Raw genomic sequence first — 18,191 nt, forward strand, 5'->3', positions numbered from 1 at the left:
CAGACAACGGGCGAGTTTGCAGCCTGAGATAAAAGGATGTCAACCTACGCAAAGGAAGTCAACAGGTTAGTGGCCTTATTTCAAAATTACCGACTACATCAGATAAGCCGAGATGATAACAGTCACGCCGATGCACTGGCCAATCTGGCTAGTACAATACAACCAGGAAAAGCAAGGACGATAATGGTCGAATACCTGTCGGGCCCGAGCATTGAACCACCGATCGCAGAGCACGAAGCAATGCGTGTGGATATGAGACCAAGCTGGATGGATGTAATTGTAGCTTTCTTAAAGGAAGAAAAGTTGCTAGATGACCATAAAGAGGCGCACAAGATTAGATTGAAGTCGGCAAGATTCAGTCTGACAGCAGAAGGACATCTCTACAGAAGATCCTTCACTGGACCCCTTTTGAGGTGTGTACATCCTTCATAAGTTGAAGATTTTTTATATGAAATACATGAAGGAATTTGTGGAAGCCATGTTGGGGGCAAATCACTTGCCCATAGGGCCATTACGCAGGGGTATTGGTGGCCCTACATGCAGAGAGATGCAGAAGTCTATGCGAAAAAATGTGAAAAGTGCCAAAGGTTTGCACCCCTGATACACCAACCAGCATCAGACCTCAACCAGTATCCAGTCCTTGGCCGTTTGCCCAATGGGGCATGGATCTCGTTGGGCAACTACCCCAAGCAACTAGACAAAAGAAGTACTTGCTGGTAGCAATAGATTACTTCACCAAATGGATAGAAGCTGAGCCCCTGGCCAAGATCCGAGATGTGGATGTGAAGAACTTCATATGGAGAAATATCATTACCAGATTTGGGATTCCAAGAGCAATAGTTGCCGACAATGGAACACAATTTGACAGCAAGCTAATCAAAAGCTTCTGTGCAAAATTCAAGATCAAGAATTATTTTTCAACTCCAAGCTTTCCTCAAAGCAATGGACAAACAGAAGCATTCAACAAAGTTATCTTGGATGGAACAAAGAAGAGACTGCAAGCAGTGAAAGGAAAATGGGTAGATGAGCTACCAAGTGTACTCTGGGCATATCGGACTACGCCGAGAAGATCAATAGGGGAATCCCCTTTTTCCACGGCTTATGGCGCAGAAGCTGTCATTCCACTGGAGGTCGGCATCCCAGGGATCAGAACCCAGGGAGTAGAGAATGGGACTAATGATGTACTCCTAGCCCGAGATCTGAATCTACTAGAAGAAAGAAGGAAGAGAGGTGCAATTCAGCTAGCAGCATACCAGCAGCAGCTTGCCAGGGCTAACAATAAAAGGGTTAACCCAAGGGAGTTCCAAGTCGGCGACCTAGTCTTGAGAAAAGTCGTCGGCAACAAGAAGGATCCCAAGGAGGGCAAGCTTGGCCCAAATTGGGAAAGACCCTACAGAATTACTTCGATATTGGGCAATGGGGCATATCGGCTTGAAGATAAGGAAGGCAAAGAGTTGCCAAGACCCTGGAATACTTGTAATCTGAAATTTTTCTATCATTAAATTTTTCTTATTTTTTGCTGACATAATGAATAAAATTTTAGCAGAATTCTTCTACATTTATGATTGATAAGATACTTGCCGATGTTTCTAGAATACATGCGTAATGAGAACCCCAGTGGAACTTAAGTTCACATTAGGGGGCAGAGAGTTGGAAAGCGGTTCTAACACTTGTTGAAACTTGCGAAAAGTTTACAAATTGAAGTTAAACCGAGATGATGTTTAACACTTGTTGAAACTTGAGAAAAGTTTACAAGTTGAAGTTAAACCGAGAGACGTTTAACACTTGTTGAAACTTGAGAAAAGTTTACAAGTTGAAGTTAAACCGAGATTATGCTTAACACTTGTTGAAACTTGAGAAAAGTTTACAAGTTAAATTTAAACTGAGATGACGTTTAACACTTGTTGAAACTTGAGAAAAGTTTACAAGTTCAAGTTAAACCGAGATTATGTTTAACACTTGTTGAAACTTGAGAAAAGTTTACAAGTTGAAGTTAAACCGAGATTATGTTTAACACTTGTTGAAACTTGAGAAAAGTTTACAAGTTGAAGTTAAACCGAGATTATGTTTAAACTTGTTGAAACTTGAGAGAAGTTTTACAAGTTGAAGACTAAGGTTAAACACTTGTTGAAATTTTATGAAAAAATTTACAAAGGTGAAACCAAGGTTGTGCCAAGAAAGGTACTTTTGTACTTTCCGAGGTAAATCATCAGTTTGTATAACTGAGGTGTGTCACTCCGAGAAAGTTGCACAAGGATTGAAGTGTATATTAAAGATATGCAAAACATTCTAAGTATAGAATCATGCAAAAATAGTAAAGAGAGGACAAAGATACAAGAATTCAGAGAATGAAAGTTGTATTAACATTCAAACGAAGATGGTTGGGTTTGAAGTTCGGACGACTGCTGGGAAGATACCTCAGCAGCCTTTTCCACCGCAAGTTCGGCATCAATTTCTTGAAGGGTTTCGTCAAGGCTCTTGTCGGCAAGGGTCACGTCGGCTGATGCCTTCTCAGCTGTAGCATCTTTGGGAACCTCCTCAAGCTCCTCATCTTGAGTCAAGTCCAGGACTTGCTCATTCAGAGAAGGGGACTTGGTCCCAGCAGCTTCATTTGATTTCCTCACCAAGGTCTCCTCCTCAGACTCAGATTCGCCATCGGATTGAGTTGGAATTGGAGGGAATGGAATAAGAATGACATCGACGTTCCTGAGGGGCGAGTCCTCGGGGACTTCAAGCTTTTTTAGCAAAGTTATCCAACCAAGTGTAAAACCCTTGTTACATGCTTGCTTTACTTGCTTTTCATAGTCTGCCGTGACATCGGCCACCCCCTTGTTATAGTCCTTCTCATCGGCGGCCTTAATTTCGGCCTCTTTTGTGGCCAGGACATCTTGAAGTTCCTTCTGGGCCTGGGTCATCTTTTCTTCGGCCTCCTTCTTTTTGGCTTTAAGGACCTTCTTAATGGCCTCGGCGGATTCTGCTTTTTCTTCGATGACATTTTGGGCCTTGATGACAGCCTCAGCCTGGTCTTCTAACTTTTTCATTTTTGATTGTAAGATTTTGTTGGCCTTTTGCAGACTGGTAACTTCTCTCTTCTTATCAGCCAGTTCTTTCCGGTTCTCAAAGAACTGAATTGAGAAGGAATGAGTATGCTGGATGGCCTGAAAGTGAACAAGACAAAAGTTATTAAAAAAATTTCTAAATACAAGAAAGAAAGAAAAATGACCAAATAAAGACACTCACTTGGACAGAGCGCTGAAGCATCAGAGCATAGTTTTCATATTCACTCAACTCGGCGTTTCGGTCCAGATCGCCGAGAAGAAGCAGAGCAGTACTAAGGGCAATGCCGACATTAATGTCATCGGCGCTGTCGCTAGCCCTAACTGGCTTATCCTCCAGTGTGATTTGGGAAGCCTAGGGGGAATCCTGCTTTCGAGGACCCGATGTGGTTGCAGCGGATGACCTCGGCTTCTTTGATTTTGGGGATTCAGATGGTTAGGCCTCGGCTGACCTCTTTTCGGCAGCAGATGTGGTCTTCTCACTCTCAGCCAATTTCAAAATTGAAAAAGTATCCTTAGTGTCAACCTGAGTTACCTTTGCTTTTGGCTGAGCCTTTTTTATTCTTTTCGGCTTCGCAGGGGGCTGAGATTGCGCTGGTGGAGCGTCAATGGTTGATGAGATGCTGGCCAAGAGATCTTTGACAACTTCTTTCTGGCGACCCATCCCGGCAGGAAAAATAGTTCGTCGCCGACGTTGGCACTGGGATATTGGGATCAGATAAGGAGCCGAAGTTGACAACTGCTCGGCTGGATCAGAAGTCGATCCTTGATCTTGCCGAGATGTGGAGGCAGCTTGAGGAATTGTGGCGGAAGGAGGAGACAGACTCTTTTTCTTGGGGACGTCGGGAAGAGCTGACTTGTACGTAGGAATGAAGTTAAGTAGAAAAGGGGCCTTCCGTTTGAGAACTGACAAATCCAACAGTTTCCTCAAGCCTTTGCTGGGAAAGAAAGACTGACGGAAGCCCTTTGGTGGCTGAGGAAGAGCTGCAAGAAAAGCAGACATTAGAAACAAATAGAGTATTGAAGACTTTAAAAACAAGTTAGTATGAACACAGGGCTCTTACTATTGCCCTCTACAAAAACTGTTCGAGGAAGAGGGTAAAGATGAAGGTCCTCATCTGGAGGGAACTCCCAGTTCCTCGAGGTAATGAAGCAGTTGTCTCCAGCTCCCTTGTTGGAGCCTGGGAGGTCGGCTACGATTTTGTACTCTGTAGATCTCGGCTTGAGGTAGTAAACGTAGCTCGTATATTTTTTGAGGCCACACATGGTATAGCAAAACTGAATATTGTTTAAGGTAACCCTAACGTTTTTTTGTTTGGCTAAGGCTATGATGCCATTAATAACTCGGTAGGAGTTGATGGTAAGCTGCATTGGGTTTAACTTATAGTAGTGAACGATCTCACGAAAAAGGATATTGAGTGGGAGCCGAAGTCTGCACTCGATGAAAGCTACAATAGGAAAGGGCATGGAATCAGCTGTGGGTATGATGGAGTCATCCTCCCCAGCCAACCTCAGATGAACGTCGACCGGGATGTCAAACTCCTGCCTAAAGTGCTCTAATTTGCTCGGGGTATCTACCCTATGTTTCCACATACCCATGATATCGGCCTAACTAGGAGGAACTGGGTTTCAAGATGAAGGTGTTTTAAAAGGGTTATTGGGACCTCGGCAAAAACCTAAAAATTTGTGGAGGTAAGAAATTGTGGGGATCGTTCTCAGTTTTTCCTAATAATCGTGCGTTCTATAAACAAATCCCAAACCTAGATCTATGGAAACGAAGATTGAAGGCGCGAAATCTGGAAAACAGAAAAGCAAGAATGTGTTTCAGAATCAAGAACAAAGATGGATTATCAAGAACATTGTAAGTACGAGGGGTATAAGGTCAAGAACAGTGGCAAAAATGCAGAAAAGTTGTGAGCAGTGCGAGTATTCAAGACATGGGCAAAGAACAAAATCGTGAAATAAATACGCTCAGATGCATGATTCATGAATCAAATACTTGAGTAAAACAGCAATGGCGATTAAAAATGAGGCAAAACTCTTTGGAGAGCAACAAAAAACTGAAAGCAAAAAGAACAGTGGCTTACCGGAGAATGTTAGAGTGGTGTGGGGATCACCAAAGTCAAACAACGATTGCAAAAGTGGCGGAACGGCGAAAACCTCATCGGAGGAGATGAATGAAAACGGTTATAGAGCTTGTAAGAATGGAACAATGGCGTATTCAGAAGTTAGAGAGAATTGAGAGCTTGGGGATACAAAAGTGAGAAGATGGAGAGAGAGGAATTGATTTTTGTTAAAACACAGAAACAGCGGCAAAGAGGTCATTAATGAGCGTAGAAGAACGTATGTGTCAGACGGTGCACGCGAAAATGATTCGATTTACAGGCGCGTATCTAGTACGATCTAGTAAGAGAGAGACGCGTGGCTGAAACAATTGAGTTGTTATACACGACAGCTCATACGCATGAAAGAGCACTTGGAAATTCTTGTTCTATAAAAGGCATGTCGGCCTGAATGACGATCTCGGCTGAGATATGTTTAAGCCGACATAGTGATAGGAAGTACCGATGTAGGTCCCATCACCTCAGAATGCCGATGTAATAAAACCTAGGGGGCAGTTGTGGGGATACATTTTTAGAGTACCAACACGTGGCCAAGGTGATGCCGACGTGTCAGCCGAGGTGCCACGTGTTCGGGACATGACGCCGAGGTGATCTCGGCAAGGCCGAGGTTATTTCCAAAGATATCAGAATCCGAGATAAGCGGATAAGGCACAAGAGTCCGAGAATAAGGAAGGACTTTAGCATGGATAAGGACAACACTCTTAGGGAGTTTATCTTTATCTAATGGAGAGTCCAGGATAAGCACTGAGTAGAAGTCCATTGAAGCTAGGCTTCTATGGGGACTAGGATTGAGGTAACTATAAAAGAAAGGCACCCCCAATGGGTCTAAGGTACGCAATTTATATTCTAAACAGTAAGTTTAGCACTATTGATTATCTTTGAGAGATATACTGACTTGATCGTCGGAGTGTCCCCAGGTGGACAAATCACCGCCAGAATCTTCTCTTTCTGTTTCAGGTCAAACATGTGCCATCTATTCTACCAGTGCTCTCCAGTTGAATACTAAGTTGGCAGTGCGATCGGAAATTGACACACACAACATTCATAATATATTATATTACATTAGTAATAGTTTTACTTTAGGATAAATTAAAAATGAGTGTTGCTATTAGCACTCCAAAAATTATTTTGGACCCCCCAAATTTTTAAATTTTCTTTTTATTACAATAATAACCTCAAATAAAATTACTAAAAGGGACATCATTAATTTTGGGATACCCCATCTCATAATTAAACTTACACACCTACTACATCATGAATTATAGGGTTTATGAGAACACTCACTTCCATCGCCATCCATCTATCTTCTCAAAATCCCACCTTCAAAACCTACCCACCCTCAAAATTTTCAAAACCCTTTGGCGGTAATATTCTGGCAGTAATAGTAGTAACTATTTGACTATCTACTCTTCTTCAACAATGACAATATTTCAGCGGTAACAGTGGTAACCCTTTGGCAGAATACAGGCCCGGACATTACTTATTTGTTCGGAAATTTGTTTGGGATGGCGTTCCCGAACAAATAAATAATGTTCGAGAATACAGGTCCGAACATGAAAATTTCTTGACACATTGAACGGTCAAAATTGTTAACACTTGCAGAAGTTATCGGAAGTAGCCCAAATCCATTATCATGTTCAAAAGTTATCCCTTCATCACGTAACTTTGATAATATTGCTGCGTAATTCTTTGTTGAACTCATAATTTTATAATATCTACCAACAAAACCAACCAAATCAATTATTATAATTTTTTTCCTACAAGAGAAGAAATTATTACCAGAAAAATTAAGAAATTATATATATATATATATATATAGAGAGAGAGAGAGAAAGAAAATATTACCAGAAAAACTAAGAAATTATATATATATAGAGAGAGAGAGAGAGCATACTAACTGTGACAATGGTGGATGAGGCAGTAAAGACAGTAATTGTCACAACCCAAACCCGCCCCTATAGGTTTAGCGTCGTAATCGGCCAGTAATTCTTGGATTACCAAAGGCCTCTTAACAGAATAACATATAATTAGGGGTTGCAGAAGCAATATATAAACATACATAGTCCATTGAGCTGTGCTGACATATATGAGACAAAATTTTCAAACAAACTTATATGTATATATATATATATACATGTAACATCATAAACACATTGGTCTCACATCACACATTTACACAGATAAGATCGAAAGGAAACTTAGCCCAAGTACAGATAAACAGAACAAAAATAAAGCCTTGACATGGTCTTCTCAAAAAGAACCTCCTTGGGAGGTATGGTGGTTGGCTGACAAAACAGAATCTTAGGATATCAACTCTGGGTCGGGTCACATGCCTGGTCACTTACATACATAATATAAATAGTGAGTTGGAGTCTAGTGAATAATAGCAGAGTAAAGGGTTTAATGAATGTTGTCTATAACAGTTACAGAAAACAAAATTCAGTAGTTATCAAAAATGGATTCATAATCATGTTCAGAAATCATAGGTCATAACCGATACGTATTCAAAATCATATTCATAATCAGAATTTGCAGTTAAACATATGTGGTACATTCATTAGCACTAGCAGAAACAATTGACCCATAAATGAATAGCCATAAAGGTGTACAGTTGACCCATAAAGAGACGGCCATAACGACATACAGTTGACTCACGTGCACGGAGACGGTACAGTTGGCTCATGAGACGTACAGTTGGCCCATAAATGAGACGTATACATAAGAATCCATAATAGTTGGCTCATGAGATGTACAGTTGACCTATAATTGAGATGTAACAGAATAGATAACATATGTCATCTGAAGCTAAGAATGCCATGAATACATTTCAGAAACATTGGACAACCATTCATTCGTACAGAAAATAATATTTCAAAAACAGATCATCTTATATCATTCAGAAAATACTTATAATTGAACATAACTTTACAAAGTTATTACTCACAATTAACATAGGGCTCCAAGGCAAACAGATAGAATGGGCAAATTAGACATCTTGCGGCGCGTGACCTACACAGTTACAGAACGAACTCATACTGAATTTCACACACGGAAACATTAACTTAATTCTTTCTTATCTTGGTGTGTTTCTACTTCTTATCCTCATTATGGTATTTTAATCTTGGCCTAGGAATGCCTAGGATGCAATGAGAATGCTAAAATGTATTTGAAAACACTTAACAAAAATTGCTGAAAATAGGGGTCTTACTCGAGCGCAGCTTTCTTCGCTCGAGCGGACATGCAAAATGTGAGTGGTCGCTCGAGCGCACATTTCTTCGCTCGAGCGGTCTGTAAACTTTGTAAAAGTGCTGGTTGCTTGTTTTTTTCGCTCGATGCTCGCTCAACTCTTGCTCGAGCGTAAGACTCATGCCCTCGCTCGAGTGCAATTTTTGTTGCTCGAGCGGTCTGCAAAATACGCAAACTTCTGGGAGCATGCATTTTACCCTCGAGCGGACTTTTGATCACTCGAGCAGAAGTGCAAAAATAAAGATGGTCACTCGAGCGCAGGATTTGTCGCTTGAGCGTAAAAACAGAATTCTGGAATTTTCAGAATTGCTTCCAAGCTTCAAACTCAACCCCAAAGCTGTAAATTATGGTTCTTGGGCAAAAAACTTAAGGAAACTCTTATAAACTTGCAAAACATCATGAAGTAAGAATCATTACTCAAAATTAAGGCCCAATAACATGTAATTGTACAAAATCAAGCTTGAAATGTGAAAACATAACATGAACATGGCATGCATGAAATAATTTGAGCTCCAAATTTCTGAATCATGATCAAATGAGATGTTTAGGTCTAAAACATGTTGAATTCCTTGAACAAAACCAAGATGCTAACATGCATATGAGAATTCTCTTGAAAATAACTTCAATTATGATCAAATGAACATGCATGCATGATTTGCTCTTCTCTTCTAGTTCATTATTTTAATTTATGCAGTGATTCACTTAATTCTCTTAGTTCCTTACTTAAGTGAGTCTAACATAAAGCTTAAGGATTGATTCCTTACCTAGGGTCCACAATTCCTTAAATTCTAGTGATCTCTTGCTTAATCTCACCAATTCCCTTCAATTCCTCTAGTAGTTGCTAGCTTGATTTCAATTCTTTTCAAAATTGACTCTAATTTCCCCCTTCTCTCTTTCACGGTTGGTATCAACAAAATGATGAAGAAAGGTGAGTTGAGATGCATATAGAAGCCTTATATAAGCTTGGTTAGTGGACTAATTAATTAGGCTTACCACGAATCAAATAAGTATTAATTATTCTAATTATTTCGTTCCGGATTGAATTTCAATTGAACCTGCTATAAAATTCTAAAAATTCCAAATAACACGTATACCAAGTCAATTTCTGAATCGAATGCCAATAAGGCCTTCAATTCGCAAATCGAGATGGAAACGGAAACATATATTTCTACGTTAAACAGATATAAACACAAATAAGGCAACACACACATGCAATTTAATTCAAAATTTCTCTTAATTACGGATTAAGCTTATTTAATCACGAATTAACGTAAATCAGAGGTCGGGGTTGTTACAGTAATCACATTGGCTCTTCTTCTTCTTGGTAGGCTTTGTTAGAGTTTTTGGAAGAGGGGTTTTTTCGAAGTTCAATAAAAACGCAAGTTGAACGCTTTATTTTGAAATTGAATAAAAATGGAATTGGAATAAAAATGGAAGTTGAATAAAAATGTAAGTTGATTCAAGAAACCACTGATACTTTAACGCTTTATTCGGAAGTTGAATAAAAATGGAAGTTCAATAAAAGCGCAAGTTCAATAAAATTAAAAATGGAAGTTGAATAAAAATAAAAATTGAAGTTGAATAAAAATGGAAGTTGAATAAAAATAAAAATGGAAATTGAATAAAAATGCAAGTTGATTCAAGAAACCATTATACCTTAACGCTTTTTTTGGAAGTCAAATAAAAATGAAAGTTGAATAAAATTAAAAATAGAAATTGAATAAAAGTAAAAATGGAAGTTTAATAAAAAACGCAAGTTGATTCAATAAACTATTGGTACTTTAACGCTCTATTTGAAAGTTGAATAAAAATAAAACTGGAAGTTGAATAAAATTGGAAGTTCAATAAAAACGCAAGTTGAACGCTTTATTTTGAAATTGAATAAATATGGAATTGGAATAAAAATGGAAGTTGAATAAAAATGTAAGTTGTTTCAAGAAACCACTGATACTTCGCTTTATTTGGAAGTTGAATAAAAATGAAAATTTAATAAAAACGCAAGTTCAATAAAATTAAAAATGGAAGTTGAATAAAAATAAAATTGAAGTTGAATAAAAATGGAAGTTGAATAAAATTAAAAATGGAAGTTGAATAAAAATAAAAATAGAAATTGAATAAAAATGAAAGTTGATTCAAGAAACTACTATACCTTAATGTTTTATTTGAAAGTTAAATAAAAATGGAAGTTGAATAAAATTAAAAATAGAAGTTGAATAAAAGTAAAAATAAAAGTTTAATAAAAACGCAAGTTGATTCAAGAAACTACTGATATTTTAACGCTCTATTTGAAAGTTGAATAAAAATAAAACTGGAAATTGAATAAAATTGGAAGTTCAATAAAAACGCAAGTTGAACGCTTTATTTTGAAATTGAATAAAAATGGAATTGGAATAAAAATGAAAGTTGAATAAAAATGTAAGTTGATTCAAGAAACCACTGATACTTTAACGCTTTATTTGGAAGTTGAATAAAAATGAAAGTTTAATAAAAACGCAAGTTCAATAAAATTAAAAATAAAAATTAAATAAAAATAAAAATTAAAGTTGAATAAAAATAGAAGTTGAAACATCACTCATTAAAAATACATCTCCTAATATTTATTTAAAATACGAATTATTTTTATAATTTTTAAAGTCATATTCTGTTCTCTTAATTTTTTAATTTCATAACAGATGATATATTTTTATCAATAATTTTATTATTATATAATTATAAAATAAATTATCATATTTTTGAACTTACAAAACTATCTCACCCGATCCCAACCAGCTTCCTACACTAAACAAAAGAGATAGAATTACAAATCCGCTCCAAACCCGTCCCCTCGTAGCACGTGTATACATACAGAGGTAGTGTTGCCGGTAGCCAGTATCGCGTATGTGTATGTGCAAGGTCTGAATCTATGTGCATTTGTATATGTCTTGTGTGTTGCTCTCTCTTTTAATTTGCATGTGATGTGGCAAGTTTTACCCTAGTCCATATCATTGTAATATTGTATTGAGGTGGATTAGCTTCCAGACAGAACAAAGAGGCTTGCTTAACGTAACAGTCAAAAAAGGGCTGGGTTGGTTGGGAAGAAAGGAGGTATAGATTTATGATAAAAGATAATTTTAGTTCTTACAGAATGTGTTTCTTATTATTTTAGTTCATTAAGTTTTAATTTTTTCATTTTAATTTTCAAAATTATTTATTTGGACCTAATTCTAACGTCTATCTACATTAAAAATGTTGTCTAATATATATATATATAATCATTCTTCTTAAACTAATATGAACAATAGTTTTATTATTAATTAAAACAGCAACACCAAAACATCATACTTGCCTAGTACCTATTTTGGGTATAACTTTTCTATTTTTTGGCAAATGCCAAATTGCATTATGTTGCTGAAGAAATAGAACTTTCCAATGTAAAATTAGCACAAACACCAAAACTTCATACCTGACTAATGCTTAATTTTATTTATTTAATTATTTATTATTGAGGAATTATGTTTTTATTTTTGGCAAATGCCAAAATGCATTAAGTTGCCGACCAAATAGAACTTTCCCAATGTGAAATTAATGCCATAATTATGTAAAATTAATGCCGTCAATTGAAAAACAACGGATACCATTTGATTACCTACACTTCTCCGGCAATGACAATATTTTGGCGGTAACAGTGGCAACATTTTGGCGAAATACAAGATCAAACATTACTTATTTATTTGGGATGGCGTTCCCGAACAAATAAGTAATGTTCAGGAATACAGGTCCAAACATGAAAATTTTTTAACACATTGAACGGTCAAAATTGTTAACGTTAGCAGAAATTTTCATTTTTTTAAGTTCGGGAATACATGCCCGAACATTACTTATTTGTTTGGGATGGCATTCCCGAACAAATAAGTAATGTTCGAGAATGTAGGTCCGAACATGAAAATTTCTTAACATGTTAAATGCTTAAAATTTTTAACAATTGCAGATGTTATCGAAAGTAGCCCAAACCCATTATCAGGTTCAAAAGCTATTCATTCATCACGCAACTTTGATAATATTGTTGGATAGTTCTCTGTTGAACTCACAATTTTATAATATCTACCAACAAAACCAATTATTATAATTTTTTTTTGTAAGAGAAGAAATTATTACAAAAAAACTAAGAAATTATATATATATATATATATAGAGAGAGAGAGAGAGCATACCAACTGTGATAATGGTGGATGAGGCAGTAGAGATAGTAATCACATTGGCTCTTCTTCTTCTTGGTGGGTTTTGTTAGAGTTTTTGGAAGATGAATTTTTTCAGGGTGTGGGGGGTGTACATTCAATAGGTGAAATGTTTTTAGAAGGATAATTTTGATATTATTTGGAGAGAATTTTTTTTTTGAGGGCTTTAAAATTTATAAATAAGGGTTCAAAGAAAAAAAAGATCCAAAATAATTCACGAAGGCTAATAACACCACTCATTAAAAATACATCTTTTAATATTTATTTAAAATACGAATTATTCTTTATAATTTTAAAAGTTATATTTTGTTCTTTTAATTTTTTAATTTCATAGATGATATATTTTTATCAATAATTTTATTACTACATAATTGTAAGATAAATTATCATATTTTTGAACTTATAAAACTATCTCGCGTATGTGTATGTGCAAGGTCTGAATCTATGTTTGTTTATGTTTTTGTACCGACCATTGTTTGAGTGTCAAGCATGAAGATTCTTTTTCTCCCTCTTATCCGAACAATTTCCACTCCTTTTTATAACCCATCACAAATCATTCACTCTCTCTCTCTCTCTCTCTCTCTCTAACTTTGGTATAAAGAAAGGTATATATGTAATAATGGCTTTGTCAGATTCAAAAGCTTCCCCAAACAGGATTCAGTACGATGACGGTATGAAACTCTTCAAACCCATTATATTGATCTATATGTCTCAATTCCCCAAAAATAGCAACTGTTTGGTCTGGTTTTTATTCTGGGTTATGTTCGTTTAATAATTATGTATAGGGTTGGATGGTAATGATGAGAACGCTCTGCAAAAACATGTTAATTTCTTCGATCGGAACAAAGACGGAGTTATTTATCCTTGGGAAACTTTTCAAGGTTCTCTCTCACTCTCTTCTCTCTTCTTTTATATTACTTTATTCAAAAATGAATCTCTTGAACAAGAAAATTTATTTCATTTATATATTTCTCGGAAATAGTTATTGAATTTTAATTTTTTTTTTCTTCTCTTTACCAGGTTTTCGTGCAATTGGGTGTGGCATTTTCTTATCCACCTTTGCTTCCATTTTTATTAACGCCGGACTCAGTCACAAAACTCGTTCTGTAATTTCCCTCCTCTCTCTCTCTCTCCGTGTCTATACATTTGTATACATACATATGTGGATTGATGCATCCTATTTTCTGGGTTTGCCTGTTTCTTGATCATTCTCTTTTGGCATAAATTATAATTCAGTCTTTTTTTTTTGGTAAATTATATCTCCTTGCATTTTGCTTCTCACGTGGTTTTAGTTTTAATTAGTTCAATTTTAACTATTATTCTTTGATTTGGTGTTGGTCTAATTAATAATGCTGATTAATGTTTTTGGTTAAAGTTAACTTTGAACAAGTTTACAATTTTATTTACAAAAGCATGACACATGCCACTTCCGTGTGCATTTTCTATTAAAAGAGCTAACAATTGTAATCAATTGGACCAAATTGATTTAAAATTATAAAAGTAAAATTAAAATCAAATCAATTGAAATTATAAGTACTAAAATAAAAGAGTCAAAATATAGTATAATTTGTCCTTTTTTCTTTTGGGTACAAAGAATTGTGGTTGTTACATTAATCATGAATTTATGATAAATGAATTATCTGAAATGTGTTGTTATTTTGTTTTAATTCATTATTTTTAATTAATTTTTATCAAAGTCTTTGCGAGCCGAAAACAAACAAAATGTAAGCATGTGATCACATGAAAAAAATAATAAAAACAATAACAACCATGACGACGACTATGTTGATGGTAGTATTACCTAGTTTGAATATTATACATTAAAACAAAGCTTTTTTTATGGGAATATGCAGTCAACACACATACTGCTTCCTCGGATAAAACTAATATTGCAGTCGGCGCCATCGGTTGATTTCAATAGTCCCCAAGATTAGTGGACCAATTCAAACTACTGTTTGTTTTGTAAAAACCATCAAATTGGAGATTTTTTTCATTTGGACAATGAAAGAGCATTGTATGATCAATCTTGTCTGCACTAGCTAGATAACGTTCTATTGGATGGTTCTTGGTCATCATCCATCAATTGGTTGACTTCGTTGATAGAGACTCAAGACCTAATAAATATAGGAGGATGATCAAAATGATCAACTTGCTGAAGTAGAGTGGCTTTTATGTGACATGTGGAGATGAAAAACCTATGAATTTCATGGCACAAGAAATGCACAAGTAAACAGTATATTATTAGACAGAAATTTGATCATATTATGTTAATATATAGAAGAAAATATAGTTGTCGAATGATTTGGATATTTTACCAAAAACTAGACCAAATTTGACGGATGACACAAAAAATTGTTAGGTTTGTAGATTTGTGATTTATTCCTTGTTTAATTGAAACATTTCATTCAAGACTAACAGTCAGATTCTAATTGTTTTCAATTTGTGCCACTTATAGTTTTGTTCTATTCATGTCTACTCAACTTGACAAGCCTTTCCTGAAGTTTTGCTCTATTGCAAACTAATTTAATTGATCTAGCAAATTTTAAAAATCTGGGTCAAATTCCCTCTAGCGCAAACACACAGACATTGAATCCCTGCTTTAATGTTTTTTACTTGTCTAAGTACCTTAAGTTTTGCTTTACTAAAGAATACTAGATTGACCCAGTAATGTTAACTTTCATTTAAGAAAAAAACCATGTGCTGACTTGTTGAAGCCTTTTTGGGTCAATGCTCTTGACAGTTGATATTTACTCTTGTTGTTAATATGATTATTATGAAGTGAATAACATGATTTTCAGTTGAAGGCATAACGGGTGGGAGGGGGAGGGGGAGGGGGAACGGGTGGGAAGGGCTACAACCTTTTGTTTGGATAATAAATGGAGGGAGAAGGCGAAGATGAGTAATATTTTTTCAAAAAGAAGGGAAAGAGAATGGAATGAAATGGAGGGACAATTATTTTATTCTGAAAGTTGTGTTTGGATCATAAATTTGTGTAGGAATTTAGAAAATGAAAGAAAAATGTGTATGAAATATATGGTAAATTTTTTCTCCATCCCCTTGCCTTTCCCCTTTCAAATCTTTACCCAAATTTTTACTCAAATCTATGATCTACACAGAATCTAAATGAATCGAAGAGGGTATGGTTGGAACTCACTTTTAGTTAGAAGTAGAGGCAAAATTGGCCCCTCCAAAACCTCCCAATTTTGGAGGTGAACAAAAATTGTAGTCGTAGGGATTTGACAGTCCCTCCCAATCCTTTCCCCTCCTACTTGTTAAACACCCAAACAAGGGGAAGTCATGAATTTTTCTTCACTTTCCAAACATAGTGTTGAGCTACAGCCAGGCTTAACATGATGGTAATGTGGGTAGTTGATTTTTTGTTACATTCCATATTTCATAATCATTTTTTATACTAATCATGGCTTGAGCTGCTGATCACAGTGACAATTACATCAACAAGGATCAAATAATAGAGAGATAGATAAAGACCCTTTAGAGTTGATGAAGTAAATTAATGTGTGGTGCAGGGTAAATTCCCTTCTCTACTCTTCCCAATTGAGGTAAAAAACATCCACAAAGCCAAGCATGGAAGTGACTCTGGTGTCTATGACACAGAAGGAAGGTACACATCCACTGGCCCAAGCACTGAATTTAGAATTGTACTCAGTTTTATTGCATCTTTTAGTTTTATCTTATCTTTTTTCATTTCTAAAAGGTTTGTTCCTTCAAAGTTTGAGGAGATTTTCAGCAAGCACGCACGTAAAAATGCAAATGCCTTAACATCAGATGAATTAATGGGAATGCAAAAGGCAAACAGGGTCCCAAAGGACCACAAAGGATGGTTCGTTATTTTTCATATTGAAAATCAAAGAAATTTAATTATGGTTAAATTTTCATTATTAGAGCATGTCTAACACGATGGAAAATGTTGTGATGAATTACAGGCTTGCAAGCTATACGGAGTGGAAGATCTTATATGTCCTTTGCAAGGACAAGAATGGTTTACTGCAAAAAGAGACAATCCGAGCCGTTTATGATGGAAGCCTGTTTGAACAGATGGCAAAGGAGAAAGCTTCATCTAGGAAACAAGCGTGAATTAACCAAAACCTAGTGATAATTGACTCCTTGCTTCAAATTTCATACTTTTTTTATTTTATTTTATTCCTGTGTAGTTTGATATAAAAAAATAAATGGTTAATTTATCTGTTCTGTTGGTTCTGCAGCTTGGATGGTCTTGATTGTAGGCCTATATATTCTAGTTTGCATGGAGTGTGTAAAATAGTGTTTTTTTTTTTGCTGTTAATCAAGGGAAATCATACATTAATGATAGTTGAAGCATTTTTTTGTATATTTAAAGGAAAGATATGGTTGATCGATTTATGTTATTCCTTTTGGTTATGTTTGTTTGGGTGGACATGAGCTTGGGATTGGACTAATAGTCCAATAAAATTATTAATCCGATGTTTGGTTAAACAATTGAAGTACGGATTAATTATTTTAAACTTGACTATTAGTTAAGATAGGATACATAATCTAACGGATTCGTAATCCTAGGACTATGAGTCTTGGGAATGCTAATCCAGTCCGCCCAAACAAACATGGCCTTTGTGTATTGCAATACCCATGAAGCATGCAGATTAGCTTGGGACCAGTAAAGTGAAAAATGTGGCATTTGTTATAACTTGGGGTACCTGGTGAAAGCAATTTGGAAAGTTCAAGGTTAGATTGGATTGATTTTTTTAATGTTTTTTAAATTTTTTTATAAAGTGAAAAAAATTAGTGTGTTCGAAAAGATTTTTTTCAATTGAATAGATAAGAAAAAAAGTGATTGATTAATGTTTGTCGTATGATATTTTGACAAAGAGGCTTAGTATATGAATGAGCAAAATTGGAAGGCAACCCGTTGAGATTTCAAACTAGCATGGTGCACTTGGGATGGGTGTGGGTATTTTTAAGTTGCATTTTTCATATGTTCGCCAATTATGTGGTTGTATGCAATGTATAGATATTAAGATAGTGACATTATTTATCCTAAAAATGAATAAATAATGAATTGAACCAATATGAGATTTTCTCCTTGTAAGTGTAACCTTCTAATCCCTTTCTTCTAATTTTATTCTATTATTATAAAAAAAATTTGTATTATTTAATATCAGAGCCAATCTATTAACCAACTTCCGTGACCAATCCAGGGAAGGCATGGCAAAAATGCCAATCTATCAACCATTTACCATCCTTTACAATGGGAAAAGGCCCAAAAAAAAAAAAAAAAAAAAAAAAAAAAAAAAAAAAAAAATATTATCATCCTCTTGATTACATAGTTGTACGGACAATACATGAAGCAAACATAAAATTTAACAATAAAGATGAGGATCCCCTTTCCCCCACCCCCTTGTGACCCCATTTCTTTTTTGATTGGTCACTTTTTCTTTTTCTTTTTCTTTTTTTTCTCCTCCTCCAATCACCACCTGCCACGTGTGTGTGGGGGTGGTGGGGGTTGAAGTTTGAGGGGGTCTAAATCACTGCTGTAAATTTAATTAGTCTAAAACATT

The 18,191-nt window shown here is 35.6% G+C and overlaps 1 protein-coding gene across 1 annotated transcript; it reads left to right on the plus strand.

Moving 5' to 3' along the window:
- The first annotated feature begins 13,050 nt into the window (after positions 1–13,050).
- LOC114269912 (putative peroxygenase 4) lies at positions 13,051–16,968 on the plus strand. The gene is made up of 6 exons (XM_082870637.1): positions 13,051–13,310; positions 13,425–13,520; positions 13,660–13,745; positions 16,167–16,261; positions 16,355–16,480; positions 16,584–16,968. The coding sequence occupies exons 1-6, from the start codon at positions 13,259–13,261 to the stop codon at positions 16,732–16,734; spliced, it is 606 nt and encodes a 201-aa protein (XP_082726763.1). The 5' UTR covers positions 13,051–13,258; the 3' UTR covers positions 16,735–16,968.
- Positions 16,969–18,191: the final 1,223 nt, after the last annotated feature.

The sequence above is a fragment of the Camellia sinensis genome, chromosome 5 (genome assembly GCF_055761805.1).
Source record: "Camellia sinensis isolate YWXY chromosome 5, ASM5576180v1, whole genome shotgun sequence".
In the NCBI taxonomy this organism is placed as follows: Eukaryota; Viridiplantae; Streptophyta; class Magnoliopsida; order Ericales; family Theaceae; genus Camellia; species Camellia sinensis.